The sequence below is a fragment of the Sylvia atricapilla genome, chromosome 8 (assembly GCF_009819655.1).
Source record: "Sylvia atricapilla isolate bSylAtr1 chromosome 8, bSylAtr1.pri, whole genome shotgun sequence".
Classification (NCBI taxonomy): Eukaryota; Metazoa; Chordata; class Aves; order Passeriformes; family Sylviidae; genus Sylvia; species Sylvia atricapilla.
Window position 1 is genome coordinate 7,861,579 of NC_089147.1, and position 20,937 is coordinate 7,882,515.

Here is a 20,937-nt window from a genome sequence, read left to right on the forward strand (position 1 = left end):
TGCCATGGGTGGGCACTGCTCCGCAGCACCTTTTAACTGCTCACCTCCAGACCCACAAGGCTGGCACAGAAGATAAGGCCAGATGTCACAGCACTGTCTGCTAGAAGCACAGAAAGCTTTCCTAGTCATTCATGACTGAGAACAAGTACAGTCTCTGTTAGACATCACACAAGATTTGTCATCCTGAACAAAAACAGGTTTTGCTTCTCACTCTCTAAAAGAAGCAGGGACTTTGAGATCAGCTGTAGCTGACAATGCCCATTGGACTGGAGATTCTGAGACTCCATCCTAATGGCAGCAAGGCACCAAGCTCCAGTATCTCTGCTAACATCTTCTAGAAACTTCACAGCTGTAAGACAAAAGCCTCCTTCCAATTCCCAAACTGAATTTGGGAATTTTTTTCTTCTTCTACCAATCATGCTATCACTGTACTTAAAGACCTGGCCTGTCTCTACACCCCACAAATGTTTATAAACAGCAACACTCTTCCCTCTCAGCCTTGATTTTACCTGTTCAAACAAACCAGGCTCCGTTAGTGCCTTCCATAGCCCTGTCCATCCTAATGGTTCTCCTTCTGTTTCTATTTGTACTGATAAAACTGTCTTAACAAAACATGAAGCATACTACTAATGCTTTCATATATTTAACTGGAATTTCTGTGACTAATCATCCTACCAGTACACTTGGCACTTTGTAGTTTGCACAGTACATAAAATTAATAATGTTAATTAGTTCATGTTCTAATTGAGCTAGACAAGCAAGTCCTCTCCCATGTTACTTTCCACATTTCAATCCATGACTATAAAACAAATTCTTAATACTCTTAGTCTCTAAATGTATTAACTTACAATTCATACTGAAGTAATTAAATCTGACACATTACTTGCAGACTTTTTTGCAGGATATTCTGGTTCTCCTTCATATTTTAAATACCTTGCACCTTTGTATTACCAGACTTCATTAGCAGCCTTATGGGTAGATTACAAAAATTATGTAACAGTATCAGTCCCAAAATCAGCCTTTAAGGAGCACTGAAACCTTTCCATATGTGTTCAGCACACCCACTCACATTCCATGATGAAGCAGCTGAGTTCCCCCTACTGTTTCCTTATGTATGCACTGCACTCTTCAGTTTCAATAATCTCCTGTCATCAAATGCTGAGGTTCAGATAAAATATATTGCCTTTTTATGTCAATTTTCTTAGACTATCTTTGCAAGAACTAATTGATAAATTCAGATTTCAACTGTTTTGCTAATAATTATAGTTTATGTTTCATTATTTCTTTCCTCAAGTTATGGTCTAGAACTCTACATGGTGCTGAAATGAAGCTAACAGGTTTTGAGCTGCATGAATCACTTTCTTCCTAATCTTAAATGAAGGTGTTATACAGATAATAAAGTAAATTTAGAATCTTGCCTTATCAGGGAGATCAGAACTATCTATTTCTTGTATTCAGGACAGAGTATTGCTTAGGATCATTATTTTAATCAAGTTCTATTTTATTACATTAAAGTGTATGCTTTTTAAATAAATATTTAGGTCATAGGTTTATTCTAAATGGATTACATTTTTCATTAAAACTCACAAATAGCAGGGGATTCCCTTGCTAAATCTCATCCTAATTAGACACAGAGAGCATTATCAACCCCTTTAATGCAGCCATTTAGTGAAACAAATCAAATAAATTCTGCTAAACTTGCTTTCAGTAATTGTCAAATGACACCATAACGGTACTTAAAACTGGAGCTGGCTCTTCATTTACCTGTGATGTTCATTTCCTTGCAATTAGGACACTTGATTTTTCTCACACAATTTTCAGACACTAAATTTCCAATTGCAGTAGCTATATTTTGTTTACAAATTGTGCAGTCTTCCAAAGATGCTTGTCAAATTGTAAAATTCCAGCTGAAGATAAATCTAAAGAGCATTTCCAGTACATATGAAATAACCATTCATTACAAGACAACTCCTTCCCACCAATTCTATAGAAGTAAGCTTTCCTTAGACACCTCTCATTTCTATGATCAAGAAAAAAAAATCTACATATATGAAGCACAGAAATAGGATTTTAACTTAAAACTGGGGGACAAAAAGATTGCTTGGATATGTGTCTTTATATACACATACAGTATAAATGTACATAAATTTAAGAGGACATTTCCCAGACTGTAAAACTGCAGGTTTTCCTTTCTGAATTGATATTTGGGTGGGAGACGACCTGAAAAGTAAACTTGAGACAAAGAGGGCATTATCACAGGGCAGAACAGTTATAAGAAATCTGTTTCTATTTTCTTATTCCTTCCAAAAACAGGTTTGTCCAAAACAATTATCCATCACAGGTCCTCATCTCTGAAGACACAGACTTGTGAGCTTTCTGTTTAAGAACATCCAGGCACAGCAGGCCAAAATCTGATTTCAGACCTCCAGGCACTTGGCACAAGCTCTTCCCAGTGCTGCATTTCACCTGCTGCTGCCTGAGCCCCCATCTCAAACCTTCCCCACCAGGTTCAATAAACCAGCACTACAGTAGCACAGCTTTGTTAATCTCAGTGTTGGGGAAAAAGGCAGCCAATCAAGAAAGTTTGACATCAAAGCTTTCCACTGAAAAGTGTGAACAAACCCAAATCCAGTGAGTCCTTTCAGGATAGCCTGAGTTAGACAGACATTGACAGAGTTGTTCTGGTCACAGTCAGGATGCCGATAGAATAAATGCCATAGTACCAAGCAAGCAAAACACTGATTTTACACTGCAGTAGTCATAGCTCCTTTTATACTTCCATTGTTTACTCTTCTCCTTACAGAAAGGCTCATGCTTCCCTAGAGAGATGTTATAAAATTCAAGCTGCCTGAATTGCTAATGGATTTATTTAGAAGTTAATTAGTTTAATTTCAGAATCTGGTTTTCTGCTACATCTCTATCTGTTAGGAGCGGCTCTGTAGGGAAAACCAACTAACTATACATGTTCCAGAAATTTTACTGGTGCTCTAACTTTGAATTAGGGCTGAATGTCTGTTTGGAGCTGCTGTGCATTATGTACAACCCTAGAGCTCATTTTTGGTGTAGTTCCTTATAAGAGAAATGCACTTCTTCTGTTTCCAAACCATCTCAGTGCAACCCAAAACACAAGAAAGGATCAGATTTGCTTTTAAAGAATCCTACTGATCCTCTAAAAGAATTGAAACACACCCTATAATGACTAATAGATTCTCCTTTTGCTTGCAGTGCTGATGTACAATGATCAAAGTATCAATAAAGTTTCTCTTAACTTCAAGAGAGTCTTCAACTCTATTTTTCCCTGTCACCCAGGAGTCAGCAATGTTTTCAGCATTTTCAAAGATAGTCCACTTGACCATCTTAAAAATGTGGAAATGTTTGCTATCCTTCCAGTCATCTGGAATTTTTTCACCTGTACAGAAGTTTTTAGTTGTTTGGAAATCTCTCTGCTCCTTTATAGCCTGAAACAATCCAAGACATGGTGTTCCTGGTATCAAAGAGAATCTTCTGGCTGTGAAAACACATTCAGCAAAAGCATCTATCTATAAAATTCGTAAATAGGTCAGATTGTGCAAGAGCCACCACTTTGGTCTCAGTCATGTCCCCATTTCTCTTTTACGTGTGCCTAGCAAAGAAAGAGAGAGCAAGTCAGTAGTTTTAAGGCATATTTTTTCCTCCCTGAATGACATCCACAGCCTTTTATCAGCAGGCATTGACACATTCTGTTAGATAATAGCAAGAAAATTTAGTGAGGAATGAGACAGTGTAATATGGTACAGAACTCAAAGAAAATATTTCTTTGGGAAAAGTTCAGCCTTCCTTACATTGGGTGAATATTTTAAATCAAGCAGATTTTCTGTAAATACTAAATTTTGTTCTTACACCAACCACCTCAGAAATATTTAAGATTACTGGCAACAATAAAAATACTTTGATTTAAAAAAAAAATTACACTTCACTAGTGCATGTTTTTTAAATGCAACATCAGCTAAAAATAAAAATTATGTCTTCAAAGTCTAAAAATTTTTATCAAGGCTTTATTCTATATTTGTACAACCAGCAGCCAGCTGCAATTATCTACAAGATCCTTGTATTAAATTCCACGAGACATATCTAATAATCAGAAGACACCTACTCTTTACTCAAAGAAGTTATTCCATCCCAAATACCCAAAAGAATTCTCTCTTCTCAGAAAAGAATTACAGAATTTAGCAGAATTTAAATGCTTCTTCAGAGCTGCTCCTTCAACAATAACCACAAGATGTCACCATTGTAAAAGAAAAACTCCATGCAGTAAAATAGGAAATTACGGGATTTATATTCTGAACCGGGGTTCTAATTGTTATGCATCCAAATCAATGCACTTCAGCGATTTATTTTTTTTTTATACAGGCACTAAAGTAACTCAAAAGAAGGTAAAAAGAAAATAGTGATAAAAAATTAATCAAAATTCTCTCCTAAAGCATACGAATCAAGACCCTTCAGCCACTTGGTTTGAACTATCAAACACAAGAAAAACTTGCCAGACAGCAAGAGAAAAAACTATTATTCCAGCATAGAAAATAATCTGCACAGAAGGTAGTATCAATATAGAAACTACTGAGAATACAGATATAAATAAATCAAGAAATAGAGAAGCAAGTAGTCTCCCAGAGAGCTTAAGGAAAGTTTAGGATTTACTAAGGGAAAACAGGTATATATCCAAGGAAGCTCATCTGGGATGAAATTTTAAAAAAATTAATTAAAATCTATGTAGATTCAGTGAAAATCCAAGGAATAATGAAGCAAATTATCTTCATATGATCTGTAGGAAAGAGTGTACAGGAGTGTTAGGTGAAAGGAAGGTACTAGCAGCAATAGTCAGATTTTTAATTTTATTTTGTGCTTAAAACGTCTAATTAAGTTCTTAGCACTGTATCTGAAGGTATAGCTTAAAAAGCGTTTCCAAAGATTTGTGACATTTCCCCATTTTGTACTCAGCAATTTGACATTGCAAGGAATCCATGCACAACTTAAAGAGCAATAATCTTGCTGCAAATTCTACTGACAACTTGTGGACAAAGATTAAGCCTTCAGGATCTTTTTGTGCACTACAGTTCTGGAAGGTTTTAAATGACTCAGTAGTAAGTCTACACTATTTCCATTCAATGACCATATTGCTAAACCACTTCCCTTCTGTGGGTGCAACTGACTGCCTTTGAATGAATAACTCATTAATTATTAAGAAGGGAGATGTATTAGATCTCATCATGACTGTGGAGTAATAGGTGTGACAGTTAATAGGAGTTAAAAAGTCATTTCCTTTGACAAGCCAAAGGAAACAGCAATAAAACAAAACAGAGGCAGGAAGTCATGGGAAGAGAGTCATACATCAGCTAAGTAATCTAGAGGGATTTTAATGTTTCTGTTAAGAAAATGGCAATTTCTAAGCATAGCAAGCTAAGCCAATTGAGACTTGGAACAGAAGTGGTAAATGACAAAAACAAAAATCCACAAGCATCTAGCATAATCATAGTAAGTGAATTAAACATTTAGGATCTTAAATAATTTATCTGTAAGGAACAATGATTTATGGTACTGAGAGTAAAGTACATCTGTTAGCCCACACAGACACTCTTATAACGTTATAACAAAGCAGTTCACCTTCCTTTTTCACTGAGATGTTGCTACAAATAATACCCAAAAAAAAGCAGACAGTGGATACTTTACTTCAGAAAACCCTAAAAACACGATGCAATGATGTGACAATAAAAGGAGGGCAGGGAGAAAATCGAATTACCTCGAGACTAAAGCAAGCAAAGCTTACCTTGCCAGCTGTCATTGCAGACACAGAGCTTCTCTCCTGTCAGGTCACAGTAGCCGTGATCTGGACTGCCACAGTTGGCTTTGCAATAGGGGATGTCACAGGCCTCTCCCTTCCAGTACTTGTCACACTCACAGTACACCCGGCTCGGTGCAGACAGACTGGTTGTGCACTTGCCATGTTCTGAGCAGTTATTAGGGCAAGAGTTAATTCTGGAAGAAAATAAATATGTGAGAAAAGGGAAATCATCACCCATGAGCTGATGACAGTGGTTTCGTCTGACAGCACTCCAGCAGTATTTGTTGGATAAAGTATGCTTTATCATGAAAAATTTCTATGTACTGATAAAACACAAGTTTAATGATCATTTTACAGGCAAATGAGCTCAAAGGGCGCTGATCCAATCCACATACAAAGTCTGTGATGCACTCAGGATCACAAATACCTTCCACTACAACCAAAATTGTAATTAAGCAGAAGGACAGGTTCTGCCTGGACAGATCACTACCTATTTTTCTCCTATATTCCAGTATAAGCACTCAGTCCCTTCAAATGCTTGCTATCTCTAGAAATACACTGGAAGTAATTGAGCTTAGACTCTCCACCACAGGCATACAGTTAAAGGGTTTTCCTGAGTAGCTCTGTTCCATAGTATAAGCAGTATGCCTAACATCTGAGGAGAATAAAAGAGAGAAAAACAAGGGAAAATACAAGATGGTTAATATCCTGAAACTACTTACAGGTAGCACTTCATGCTTTGAATCCTTAATAAAAGAGCCACCTTAAATCTATAGTCCAAGATGCAAAAACATGAGAGCCTAGGCTGAAAGAATCTGTGACTGTTCTGGGAGTTAGCATTTCTGTGATACACCCTACCAAACACTGAGATCACAGGCAACTGGAGTGCAAAATTAAGCTAAGTGGTTCCAGAAATGCAGGCAACTCCTTGAAATGGGGGAAGATGGAACACATGGAAGTATCTGGGTTCAAGAATTTCCATGAACTCAGGCAGTATGTTGAAGTCCAAGTAGGATTTGGAACTTTTTTTGATGACTCATAGCAAACTCAGAATAAAGTGTTACTACAAACCTCTGATGATAATACAGACCCCTCCCTGCAGATGTGAGAGATGGATACTGTTCAGTATTCCTTACTGAATGAAGCTCTAACTGAATGAAGAAAGAGCTGTTAAAAGTTAGCAAAGAATTGTTCAAGGCTGGCCTTTGACAAGATGTAGTTGTGGTAGGACAGTGAGGAGAAATGTTTGTCTTCTAGAGACTCACTTCTCAAAGGACTGGTTCTGTTACACTGCTGAAATAGAAAATTCCACATCTGACCATTATTCCGAATCTCCTGAGAGTTTTACCTGTTAACACACATTAAAACCACTCATGGCATTAACAGCTGTATGCTATAGCTGTGGAAGAACCTCTCCCCCAACCTCACTGAGTGTTCTGCAGGAAGGTGAACAGTGAAGTTTTTCCATCAGGAGATATTAGTTGGAAACTTGACCATTTCCCACTCCAACTGGATCATTAAGGATTCAAACAAAATGAGAAAAATTGGATCAGTAGAATTGGAAGGAAGTTGCCTGACTCCAAGGAACAGAAAATTTACTCAAACTGTTCTGGAGTAAATACAGTTTGCTACTGAAATAGCTCTTTAGATTCTGTGTTTCTGTCTTCCCCAAAACAAAGGAATACAAATAGTCCATCAAGATGAAGTGAAAAAAAAAAGGAAGAGGGTAACAGAAGCAGAATGGAATAGACCAGTGACAGAAGCAAAGTTAATGCAGCCATAAAAAGTAATTGTAGGTACTTCTTTATTATAAAAAGTATTACTGTTGGTTCATTTAAAAAATGTTTTAAAAGTATCCATTGCAATAAAAGACACAGAAGAACAGAGTACATAGAATTTCATGACTTATATATGTAATGGAATTAAAAACTGGCAAGTTTTTCCATTTATTTTAAATCTACAGAAAAAAAATATTAGGTAATGATATGCAGCATGCACCACATTACCAAGTAATGAAAGAATGCACATACACTCATTTCTTAAGAATGCCACGTCTTATTGCCATTTGCTCCCAAACCAAATAAAAAAAGTGTAATAAAAGCTTCAGGGATAACTGAAAAATGTAACTAATTACAATAGCAAGCCTGCCAGGTGATTGCACTTCACTGATGTCAACTGACAAAAATTATAAATACTCAGTCTTCTAGGCTGCCATTTCCAATGCAATATATACAGTGAGGTTTCCCAAACGTTGAATAGCTATTTATTATCTGGTGAAAGGTGGAGAATCTGCTGCAAATTACAGCAGTAATCTTCCCATGGACAATGTACCAAGTACTGTGCCCAGAACAAAGCTATGGTCAGAAACACAAATAGGAACTTTAAGCTAATAAGGAATATGACAAAAATATTACATGTACTTCAATATAAGAAATGCAGTGCTGGCCAGCACATCCCAGTAACTGGTATTTCAGAATCTGAAGGGATTGAGAGAAAGGAACAGGCATCTCTTCAATCATACAGAAACTGTCACACGAAGAACCAAGTCCAACAGGACCAAGCAATTCCCCCTTGAACCAAGGCATGCAATATGAAGAGATGTTGCATTGGGTCACACACACATCCCAAATGAGACAGACGTTGCAAACAGCTGGTGCATACAAAAAGGAGTGCTGGATGAATCTTTGGAGCTGCTGACACAGAAAAGGAAGCTGGACAAAAGCAATCATGATCATATCAGATTAGGCTTTGCCATCAGAAAAACTAGAAGACACACAATGCAGATAAGATCTATGAAGGTAGAGTGTAGACTGAGATGGAAAATAGGAGGGAAAATACCCAAGGAGATGAAAAGAAACAGAATAAAACCCTTGTGGCTGGTACAAAAATCCAAGTGAATTTGCTTGGAAGGTTTCAAAAGCCATAGTATATTCAGCAAGAAAAATCAAGCAACAGATGATCCCAGTTCAAGAGAAGGGAATTTTTATGACAGCAGATATAATCTCCCTCCTAGTCCATATGACAACTATATGTGTTGGATAAACACTGGAGGGGATACATTCTAGTTCCATATGGCACAGGAAAAACATACTCTGGGAATGGCCATGTGACTTCACACAAAAAAAAAAATATTCTGTCTCTAGGAGTTTTTTCCCCCTAGCTCATACCTTAATAATTTGTTACAAGGCCAGCTACTTGGTTTCAGACAAACACCACTGAGTATGACCCTTATGCTATTGAAAAAAGCAAGGTGATTACTTACTACGAAAATACTTACGAATAAAAAATGTTAAATCCCGTTAGGTTATAAGCAGCATCACTAAAAAAGTGTAGCAATGCATAGCCAGATGTGGTAACCACTTCAGGAACAGTTTCATTGCCACGCACTTCAGGGACTATTAGACCACTGGAAAACAGGAGGAGAAGAAGGTTTTTAATCAATCTTTGGCATATTAGGGGAAAAAAAAAAGGAAAAGGAGTTTGGTATTCTGCTGACTATATAAACAAGATGACTCATAAATATAATTCTAAAACTTTTTTTTAAAACAGGTATACAAGGTATATAAAACCTGTCCTTGTATCTGCAAGGTAAGTCAGGGGTTTCCAGGAAAGTGCCTGCGTATAAGCATTAACATTCCATGCAGTGTCCGTAGTAAGTATCCAAATAATGGAGTTCTGCTATGATTATCCAACCAAAACTGTAACATTTTGGGATGCATTCTAATACAACTTTACATACATGTTACCATAATATTAAGATAAGAAAGCAAGCTAGAGTTAACATATTAAAGCCTCTGATGTTACTTTTTCCCCCAATAACTGAAAATGTCAATACATGGACCACTACATGGACAGAAAGATTAGTAAATACTCACCTAAATACAGCTATTAAAGGTGCATATATTGAATCTCCATCATATACATACATATGGTCCCAACTACATTCTGTGGCAAAGTGATTAAATCTTAATCTTAGTATCGCATTTGGGCTGAAAAAAAAGAATATTGATGTAACACATTATTTACAGAATTACTGAGATCATAGGAGCAAGAACTCACAGTAGAACTGATCATACCAACATAACTCTGTTAAAACATTTTGAGTAGTAATAAATGTTTCACAGTGTTAAATAACAAAAGCCAGGGCAAGCAAATATTTCCCTTTATCTTAGAAAATTTAAAAATAACATATTCAGTCACAGCTAATAATCCCCAAAGTTAATAAGAGGCTTAAGTTCGCCAGATTTTATCAGTGTTCAGAAACACAAATTTAGAACAACTAAAATATCTCATTTTGATACACTAAATTTACTTCACAATGTCAGGACTATGAACTTTAAAGACTATTTCAAGATAAAATCACCTACACATCCTCTTTCCAGTATTACACTAATTAATGAAAATAAAAATCTTAAAACACAAATCTAAAATTGCAACCAATATCAATGCGAGTGCCTGCATCCTCTCCCCTCTGCCAACAGGTGGGAAATGTCACCAGATTTTGGCTGAGGTCCAAATGGATCTGTAAACTTTCTGAAGGGGGAATTTTCACATATCACAGAATTACCAGACATATATATAAATATTCCATGAAACATAATGATTATTTTCTTGTAGCTGTCCTCGTTACTGACAGGCTTGAGCGCAATTTGTCACTTTGGAAAATGTGGGGTTTTGTGACAGATCCTTTGGAGAGAGCTCTTGGTTCAGTTTTGAAGACAAGAGTATTATACACATATGTGACTTCCCTGTGTGCTGACATTTGGCATGGTGTTACTGGTTGCTTTGCTCCTCCCCAGACTGTGCAGCACATTGATGCCTCCAGCCACCCACTCTGCCATCTCCTGAGAACAGGAGGAATGGAGTGGGGGACAGCTTCAAAGCAGAGTTTGCCTACGGTGCTGGGGCGTGTTTCCACTTTAGTGCAGTGCAGGGCAAACATTCCTGAGCTAGCCTGCCTGAGTAAAAAGACAAGTCTAGCTAGGTCAGACACATACTCAGCTATAGCCTGGTCTTCTAGATAAAAAAGATTCAATTTAAATGATTTTTTTTCCAAACACCCTTCACTGCTGTTTGTTTAAATTACTGTCTGCATATAAGCAGAACAAAGTTGGATCAGACACAATTTCTGAACTGCAGCAGCAAAGCAGACATCCAAGGTAACTGACATTATGACAACATGGAAACACAGGAGTTAATTTTTGTCTAGAATGTTAGTAGAACTGTGAACTAGAGTCAGCAAAATCCTGTCCCATATCCTGGGGTTTGGGGGAAATTCTGAAATGTAACCAATTTGTGCCATTAACACTCAGCCATACTAATTTATGTGTTTCATTATTTCTTCAGGCATGTCTGTGTGTTTGTGTGCTGCATAAACGGAAGAAATAGCAGCAGGCATGAGGTATCTAAACCACAGGCATAAAACTATTTAAAACTAAGTACATGAGGAACTGTAGAACGCAAAAAAAAAAAAAAAAAAACCAACTTTATAGAGGCATTAACTTTAAAGAAACAAATAACTGAATAAGCATTCTGTACTTGAGGCCATTCCTGATTTATCACTGATATGAGTTAAATAAGGGGATTCTGTAACAACTTTTGGAACTTACATAGAGGTATTCAAACATACAACAAATTTGTCACTGGGTTTTGAGGGCCTGCAGCAACAGCCAAATACTGATGTCAGCCTAATTCTTGCCAGCAATTTGAATGGGAATGGAATTTGGCCAACTCTAAGCAATCCTGAAAATCCTAATACCGTTTTTTTTACTTCTATATAGTGTTTAAACAAAACCAAAACAAACTGACAAAACTATAAATTGTTCATATTATATCATCACGCAGTCTCTACATGAGGAGTTCTTTTGATCTCTAGAACACATAATACCAAACTGTTCAGAAAATTTGAGCTATGAAAATAGATACTTACTATCCTTCAATTAACCATGTGCATTTAGTTTTATATTTATAATTTATAGGTCCATCTGTTAAATATCCAGAAGGTTCTGTTAACCTACAAGAGGAAAAACAGGGCTGTAACAAACCAGAGACAACAGAACATGAATCATCGACATGCCAAGAGAATCCTTCTTGATGGAAAGAAAACTGGGGTAGGGGAAACAGTGAAGTCTCTCTTCCATGTTTCTCATCACACTATTTGTGCTCATAAAAACTTGAATTCTGATTGTTCTCTATCATTGATCTGCTTTCTTCCCCCAGGCATTCACTTGTATTTTTTCTAGTTCAGTAGCAAATAATTTAAATTATCCTTCACACGAAACGGATCCAAGCCAATGCAACAGAGGTTTGTTTAAGAGCATTTTGGTTTGCTTTGCTTATTTGCTTTGCCATTGCCTTACAACTTACTTCTGAAATTAGACAACACCAGCCATACAAAAACTCTCCTAGATCAAGACAAATTAAGATATAAATTTGACTAAGCACATCTGTCAGCCTGCTGCTCTGTTATTCTGAGGTAGTACCCTGTCTCTGCACAGTGGTCTCCAGTAATTACCCAGGAAGGAGTAAATCCCTGCAGATTCTCCACACAGCATTACACCACCTTCAATGACTTGCAGCTCAGGGACACTTCCACTCCACAGCTGTGCCTTTGGGTTCGTGCTTTGCACCACTCAAAATGCAATGATCTGTGTTTTATGTCCTTTGTTCCCCTCCTCTGCCCCTTGTCCAACCTGAGAAATCCTTGCTCACTGCTTTTAATAAATCTTTCGTGTTCACCTAGAGCCTGCTGAGATGCAACAGAGATGAGCATATTGTATTCAGGATGCAAGTGAACCATGAATCTGTACAGTAGCAATATTATTTCCATTTTATTCTCTATTCCCATTTAAGATTTTATTTGCTCTTTCAACAACTACTATTCTGACATTTGAAACAGAAATATCTGCTGTAACTTCTTTTGAGTGATAATAGCTCAACAGTCATCACAGATAGAAATTCTTTTTATGTAGAAAGAGAACCCTTTTCATCCATTCATATATATTACTTTGTATTAATCTATGCAGTGATAAAACAGGAGATGAAATTCAATAATCTATTACCATAAAAGCTCTCTAAAAGAGCCTGGTATCTTCAGCAAATTGTATCTTCACTAATCCATTATATTTTGTGCATCCTTTATGATTATGTTCAGGCCTTAACACACATCTCCAGTGGCCTCACTCCACTGGGGAAACAGACCATCCCACTCTTTAATAACAAATAACAACAAATATAAATACAACCTCAGAAACGCTCATTTCTTTCACTATATTGTTGAAAGAGCATCATTATGAATAGGTATCAGAAAATAACAAAAGCTTTGTTCATCTGCTTTGTGTGCTTTTTTAAAATAATGAAAATTTGCTATTATTATATGCAGTAATACATCACTTTCTAATCAAAATCATTTCAGTGCTGTCATAAGATTTATATACAGAAGTGAAATCGTATTTAGCCATCCACAGAACCTATATTTTCCTGGAAGAAGTGTGAAATATTACAAGTACTCATCTGCAATCACGACCATTGCCTTCTTAGTAGTTGTATAGCGCAAAGGAAGTGACTTACATGAGTTGTTTTTATTAGATCAGCCCTTGGGTACTACCAGAGTACAAACAATTTCCCTTGTCTCCTAGGATGATCATTTTTTGATAAGTAGTTTCTTTTGGAAGAGTAGATAGCCTTTGAAACAGCCATTTCACTTTGTTAAAAAAAAAGCAAATAAATAAGAACACGATGTTGCTTTGCAACAATGTTTGCAGAAAATGGTAAGATAAGGGCTTGTTTTATTTAAAATATATTGCAAGACAGATGGAAATTACTTTAAGTTTCTTGAGTCATACCAAGAACTTTTCTGTACTATTTTTCTTTCCAAGTGTTATTAAATACCAAATCCCATAACTCACAAAGATGGGCATTACTACTTTCAGGTAACCCCTTGCCCAACATTCTCTTTCATCCAAAGCCAGGTATTCATCAGCAGCTCTCCTTTGTGACTAACAGTGATTCTGTCAAATAACCACGATCCAGATGAGTCACCCTGACTATGCACTCATCAGTCACAGAGGTGCCTGCATTGCACCCCACTCCTTGCTCACCACTGAGAAAGCCTCAGTGATTAGAGGAAGCCAGAACAATTTGTGTGGCCTGCCCAGGCACCACAGGTTTATCACATCCAGACTCCAACCGTATAAACAGAACACACAGGGGAGCAGCTGATGCTGTGTATTGTCATTTAAAATTGCACATCAGCTTTCATAATATTTTCAACAATGTTTTTTCCTGGCTGGCAGGCTTATAATCAAAGCCTGTAATAAGAGGGTGCATGCCAAGAGAACATTTCCCATCTTGGTATACTGTAAAACAGATCTACCAAATAAGAGAAAAATGTCAGGATGATGCACATTTAAAGGCATTCAGAAGCACCAGTGACAGATCAGTCACTCACCAAGGCAATCAGTCAGCAATAGATTCCGTGAAAGAAGTGTGACACTACAGGGTTTCACTGAGCAGACAGAAACATCAGAATTGCAAGGGCTAAAGCCATCACAGGGCAACCAAAATGTGCAATAAAGGGATCTCTCTACACTCACCTGGAATATTACCACTGCTATAAAATAATGGCAAATATAGCTGGGTTCGAATGTACAGTGGCAGTATTTTCCACTGCAGAGACTTTAAACCAAGACTGATGCATTACAAGAAAAAAGTACATTCTAGTTCAGTCAGAAACTATTGGTCCAAAGTGAAGCAGTAGTCAGATGAAATCTATGCCCTGCAATACATAAGACGTCAGAGCAGGTTATTAAAATGGCCTTTCCTGCTGTACTATTTATAGATCTGTGAAAAACGCAGTCTTGTCATCTCCTGTATCTTCCTGCAAAAAATAACATCACCAAATCTCTCGGAGAGGGGCACTAATTTAAACCAGAAAAATCATTGGCTATTTTCTGTCATCAGCAGAACATGAAGATTCACAAAACTGCTGGCAGATGGACAGAGGTCTGATTTGTAATAATTGGTGCTTTAGGAGAAACAAAGCATAAGCTACATTCACACAGTATTACAAATATTCACTATTAAATAAAGAGTTATAAATAAATTCACTTATGTCTAAATTACTTAGCGTCACACTTCTAATGACAATTTTAAGAAATGTTGGGTGACTTTGCAATTTCTACCTCAGATGTATCTGAATATACAACATAGAGCATATTTTGCTCCACAGATCAATTTCAATATCAGTACTGGTGTGTCAGTCAAGAGCTGTTCTCTCCATTGCTGAAAATTTTTGCTCCGTCTCCTTTTCATCTTTTATGAAAATATGTTTTATTAAAAAGAAATAAAAATCAATAACTGTGCTTCAAAGTTACAAGATCAAGTTCTTCATAAACAGTACTGGCAACCTTTCTAGTTGAGATCTTGTGCCTAATATCTAAAGCGGGGAAAGAGACTGCACAGATCTGAGATCAGCTGAATGCATTAATAAAGAAGGGGAAAAAAAATTCAGACCACATGACAGCACAAGACTGAATCAGTGAGAAAGAAATGCAGAAGCAATCAAGAGGCCATTTCTCATACCACAATATTGAGTGACAGACTAAGAAGGTTTTCTAGTATTTTTTTCCAAAGGAATATCTGAAAAACAGTATGTTCTGAAAAACCCACAAAGGCAGATTTTTCTTTTCCAGGCATAACACATCGACTAGCATCTAAAAAATTCAAGGAATTTGCATCTGATTTTCCTGTGTTTTACCATTTATTGTATAACTTGCTGTTGATATTTTTTTTTCACATATGAAAACAGGATATACTGAACATACTGTAGCTCTAATTTTTCTTCAATGACTTATCAAGAGGAATAAATATTTAATACATTAAGGAAATATTTGCATAGGCCAATCACACTCCTCTACTTGTTAGATACTGCTTTGTAGTAATAGAAGAATTTATTATATTTAGAAGCATAAAGGACATTCACAACTTCTCACATGCCAAGTAATCACAGGTCTGCTCTTAAATAGGTTTCAGTTTATTCATTGACAAAGTAGCAGTTTCTGTTGCAAAGCACAAACCCTAGTGATTAATTCAGTTCATCCTGAGTTCATCTTTCTAAATTATTTTCAACAAAACCATGCTCCAAAACAATCCAAAAGTCCCAGAAAAGTAAAATCAAGATTAGAATGCATAAACAAATTTCCCCCATGAGGATAACTAAATTAGTTGGGATATAAACTCTGCAAAACATTAATTTAAGATTTACTCTGGCAGGTGTTCTGTTTCTGAAAAATGTTGTTATTCTATAGCACATTTTTACAACAGTCCCCAAAACAACTGAAAAGGTTCTGCATAGGAGTAGATGTTGCTTTCAAAGTCCAAACTTATATGGTATCTTACTTATGCAATGTATTTCAAATCTGTTCCCGTGCTTAGGCTGCGCATCATTATACAAACTCACAGAACAAAGACCAGAACAAGTTGTGTAGAATAGGATATCTGAATGTGTGACTCTGAGGGAATCTATGAAGTGACTTGAAATGTGGGCACAGTTTTAAAAAGACCTGGTAAACAAACCAGATGCAGAAAAGAAAATATGTAATATTTATTCTATTGTAAAATAAAATATGAAAATACTGCGTTACTATTCAAGAATGTTTTTCTACTACCTCACAAAGTGGCACTTTTTTTTTTTTTTTTCCCACAAAAAAACCCTTAAATTGCCATTTCAGTCACAACATGCCCTAACACCTATCCCAACTATACTGAAATCCTTTTTCAGTTATTTGTCTAATCTGATCTTAATAATTCCAATGACTGTAGTCTACAATCTCCTTAGGTAATCTATTTTGGTAATGACTTTTATTATAAAGCATTTCTGATTGTATAATTCACCTTTTTTTTTTCTTATTTACACATTTTATTTCCTGAATACAGACCTGGAAATCAGGTAACACTCTTCCTCTTTCCGCTCATCTTTTCAATCATCTACCTTCAGCCTTTTCCTCTCTGAATTAAGCAGTTTAATCTAGCAATTTTCAAGAGTAATTTTTAAGACTTCTTTCTTCTAGAACTTTTCCAAGTCATCTGCACCTCAAAATGGTACCTACTTCTCCAGCTGTAGTCTGACCAGCACAGCAACCAGAGAATTATTTAATGTACATAATGTGGCCAGCTCTCCTTTTATGAACTGCTTTTTTGCTTATTGGTGTACCACTAGTAATTCCACAAGATTGCTAACTTCCTCCACAGGAGGAACTAAATGGTGTTCCTCTAGTTCATCTTACTGAGGTTAATCACACCCGCTCAAGTGTAGAAATTCAAATCCAATTCTGCCAGTATCAGGCAGTATTATATGGGATCAATGCAGCTCGCATCAGCTGGAAATTGCTGCATGGAAAATTTCATTTATAGTCACTTGCTCAGTAGGAAAATCCTTCTTTCTCTGATATAAGCATTTACTTAAAAGATAATAACTTCTGGTCACACTGCATAGTGAGGAAGCCTACTTAAACAGCAGTGAACACCACAAGAAAAGAAAAATTCTATTTGTGTATATTTGTGATAAAGGTCTTCAAAAAAACTGCGTTTTTTTTTAACAGCCCTTTTTCTATTACCCAACTACATCAACAGTTTCTGAATATTCATATTCATTATTCATTCACCTTACAAAACACTAACATAATGCTAGCATAAAGGTAATACTAGCAAAAACCCTAAAACTCCCATCCACCCCATGGTCTCCATCGTGACAGCTGCATTAATTTTGTATACTATAATGCAAGTAATTCAAGGAATTACAACAGGGCACCATTTTTTGTGTTAGTTAAAACTAAGCAGTTGCCAGACACTAGCACTGTGAATTAGAGGCACTACAGCTAAGTCTTCTTCCTCCTCAAGCCCAAAGAAAAGTATTGATGCATAAAGAGCCTTCTACTTTTCCTTCATGTAAAGAAACTTTCCCCTTTAGTATAGGAGATGTCAGAATGATCTATTTCAAGGTTTTTTGACAAAAATGACTCACAGAATTATAGATGAATAGAGTCCAAGAGATACGATGAATAACAGGTACAGTAATCTCTCCCACTACACAAATGACTGGAGCATTTTCATTTAAAAGTTTGATATAGAAAGGGAGAAAATAATACTACTGAAAGTATAGCTGCATAGAATGGATCTTGAAAAAAGCCATCCTAACTTTGTCTTAAGATTTTTCTTCTGACTACATGCATATATATTCCTTAAAATATGGCAGTATAAACCACAACTATCTAAAAAAACAACCCAAATTCTGACTGCCTTGAATCTAAGCAAAGAAATATACCACTACTAAGAACTGTATCACCGCCAAACATTCACAAGTCAGCAACAAAAAGTTTTTATGCTACTTAGTTTTAGACAGACAGATTCACGCATAATATTTACAAAAACTTCCTACAAAACTGAGTGGAGCCAAGTCAATCTACAGTTCAATAGCAAACTCCATGTTTTCTACAGAACTGCTAAACCAATTAACAGTTCAAATCTTGCCAATACTTTCCAGGTGGCAGTGGTCCTCCATCTCAACTTAGAGATCAGTGCCTTTTAAAAGATTCTGCAAATAGCACAATATCCTCCACTGACCTGGAAAAAACTGAGTAAAAAGAAATGAAGTGAAAGAAATGTAGCATCACTTCTCTTACCTGGAATACTATAGACATTTCATATTTCCTATTTTAATATCACAGTTGGACAAAATCGTATGAGACAAGCATATATTCTATTAGAAAGGTTCAGGCTAGTTCATAGATGGCATCCAAAATTCTGCCTATAAATAGGTCTGGCACCAGGCTTAAAATTAAGAATTGCTAGAAAAATCAAGTTGGCATTTGATACAAACACCAGATATATCACCACTTCATCTAAGTATGGCTGTAAATGCTATTCCAGATATAAAATCCCAAAGGTCAAAAAGCTGTATCAAAATAATTACTGTTTTTTAGGAGGCTGACCCAATCTACCCAATCCACTGACTGAACTTCTTGCACTCAATTTCCTGTCACGGTTACTCATTTTCTCCAAAAAAAAGAGAAAGGATTGAAATATTCAAAGTTCTGACAATTCAGTCTTGATTCAGAAGACTATTAACAGTAATCCCAAAGTTTTCTCATGTATGCAGATAGTTACTATTAGAAGCAAATAGGAATTAGAAAAGAATCTACCAGGAAGCAAGGAGACACCCCATTACTCTAACATTTTACAATGTTTGCTTCAGCCAAGAGTTATTTTTATGGCCAAATGTTGCCAAGAAAATGAAGAAATTAATTTAAAAAAAATTAAAAGAAAGGAAAAATAACATATTCCACCAGACTAAAGTGGTCCTATTATTTACTTTTCCCTACCACATTAATACTATTATTATTTCATGTAGAAAAGTTCTGTACCTTCGTAGATTGTGTTACTTTAAGATCACTTGGAGTAACACATTATCCTTATGTTATTCCTCTTGCTGAAAACAAACAAAAGAAGGTTATACTTCAGGTTTCTTTAACAGCAAGAGGTTTTATTTTCCAGGCTTTATTTTCCACAAGGCAGCCTCCATTTCCAAAAGTGGTTAAAGTGTGTGTCCTGGCATTATCCTGTTAACATCACTAAACTCTGTCAGGGCACACTTCATCCCAGGTTCCAGATCACCACTTGCTGGGCCCAATATTGATCCCGGGGGATCCCACTCCTGACAGGAGCTGTTTACACATGACCAGGCAGACAGTTCCCCAACACTGCACAGATCCCTTGTCTAGACCCCAACAAATCCATTTCCATACCAGGAGGGCGTGGGAACCCACATCCAAAGCCTTGGAGAAATTCAGGTAGACAATGTCTTGCCCCACATCAACAAGAAGGTTACTTTGTTGTAGAAAGTGATTCGGTGTGTCAAGCACATTTTGACCTCGGTGAATCTCTGCTGACGTTTCCCATTCAATTTCTTCATCTGACTTGTGATAGCCCCAGAGAATTTATTCCGTAACTTTCCAAAAGCAAAAGTAAGATCTATGGGTCTGTAATTTCCTGGACCCTCCTTTCAGCCCTCTTTGTAGATAGCTCATGACAACTCCTTCTTCAAGTCTTCTGGAACATCTCCCAATCTCCACAACTTCTCAGAGATTACAGAAAGCAGCCTCACACGATGAACCAGCTTTCTGATCAGCCTCAGGTGGATTTTGTAAGGGCCCATTGACTTGTCAAGCTCCTGTAACAGTTCCCAAACCAACCCCCTTTGGTGGGTCTGTGTTTGCATCAACCTGGATTTTTGTTCCAGGGCCTGGGGCTCAACAGCACCAGCAAAGAGATGTGAACCAAGTGCTGAGAACCTCTGTCTTTCCACATTGCTGGTGACTAATTCACCTCTCCTGTTTCACAACAGGCAAGTTGTGTTCTGTTTCTGCCCATTTATATACCTGAAGAACATTTTTCTTTTCGTTTTTGATACCTCTGGCCAATTTCAATTGAAGCTGAGCTTCTGCTTTCCTGGCTGCATCTCTGCACACCCTGGGAATGGCCCTGTAGTCCTCACCAGGTATTTCTCTGCTTTTCCATCTCTGGTACAGTTTTCATTTCAGCAGACTCAAAAGTTCACAGTTTAGCCAAGGGGGTCCCTCGTTCCACCTGCTTCCCTTACCTTTAAATAGAATTCAATCTCAGTAGTTTCTGCATTAAAGTAAGGCTGGCTACAGGTTTTGATCTAATCACAGGATTAACATAGTGAAGGATAAAGTTATCTATGATTTTTTATGCATTTGGGTATATACTTTAAACACATACATGTATATATTTATATACTGAGCCATATATATATATATATATTTCATAAGACTTCTATAATTAATCAAACATGCTACAGTATTTTAAAATGTAGAGCAAAAAGCATATAGGCAAGGCAGGCTGAGGCACTTGGCAACAAGGTAATGCACTGTGCCAATTTCTCACTGTACATCACCATAAAGCTCATTTTCACTTGTGACCTAGTTCAGGGTTTTAACTTAAGCTTCCTGAGGTAACAGGCAAATGCTCTAAATCCAGTGTGTCACCAACTCCTAAATTTCTCCTTCACTATTTAAATCAAGTTTCTATGCTCACCAAGA

The 20,937-nt window shown here is 36.7% G+C and overlaps 1 protein-coding gene across 3 annotated transcripts in view; it reads right to left on the bottom strand.

The window, feature by feature from the left end:
* The window catches only part of ATRNL1 (attractin like 1), a 430,796-nt gene that overhangs the window by 379,428 nt on the left and 30,431 nt on the right, over window positions 1-20,937 (bottom strand). For all 3 annotated transcript variants that reach the window (XM_066323527.1, XM_066323528.1, XM_066323529.1), the window contains exons 2-5: window positions 11,748-11,831; window positions 9,694-9,807; window positions 9,096-9,224; window positions 5,804-6,012 (exon numbers count right to left, since the gene is read on the bottom strand). In XM_066323527.1, coding sequence (XP_066179624.1) covers window positions 5,804-6,012; window positions 9,096-9,224; window positions 9,694-9,807; window positions 11,748-11,831 — 536 coding nt within the window. The remainder of the gene's footprint in view (window positions 1-5,803; window positions 6,013-9,095; window positions 9,225-9,693; window positions 9,808-11,747; window positions 11,832-20,937) is intronic.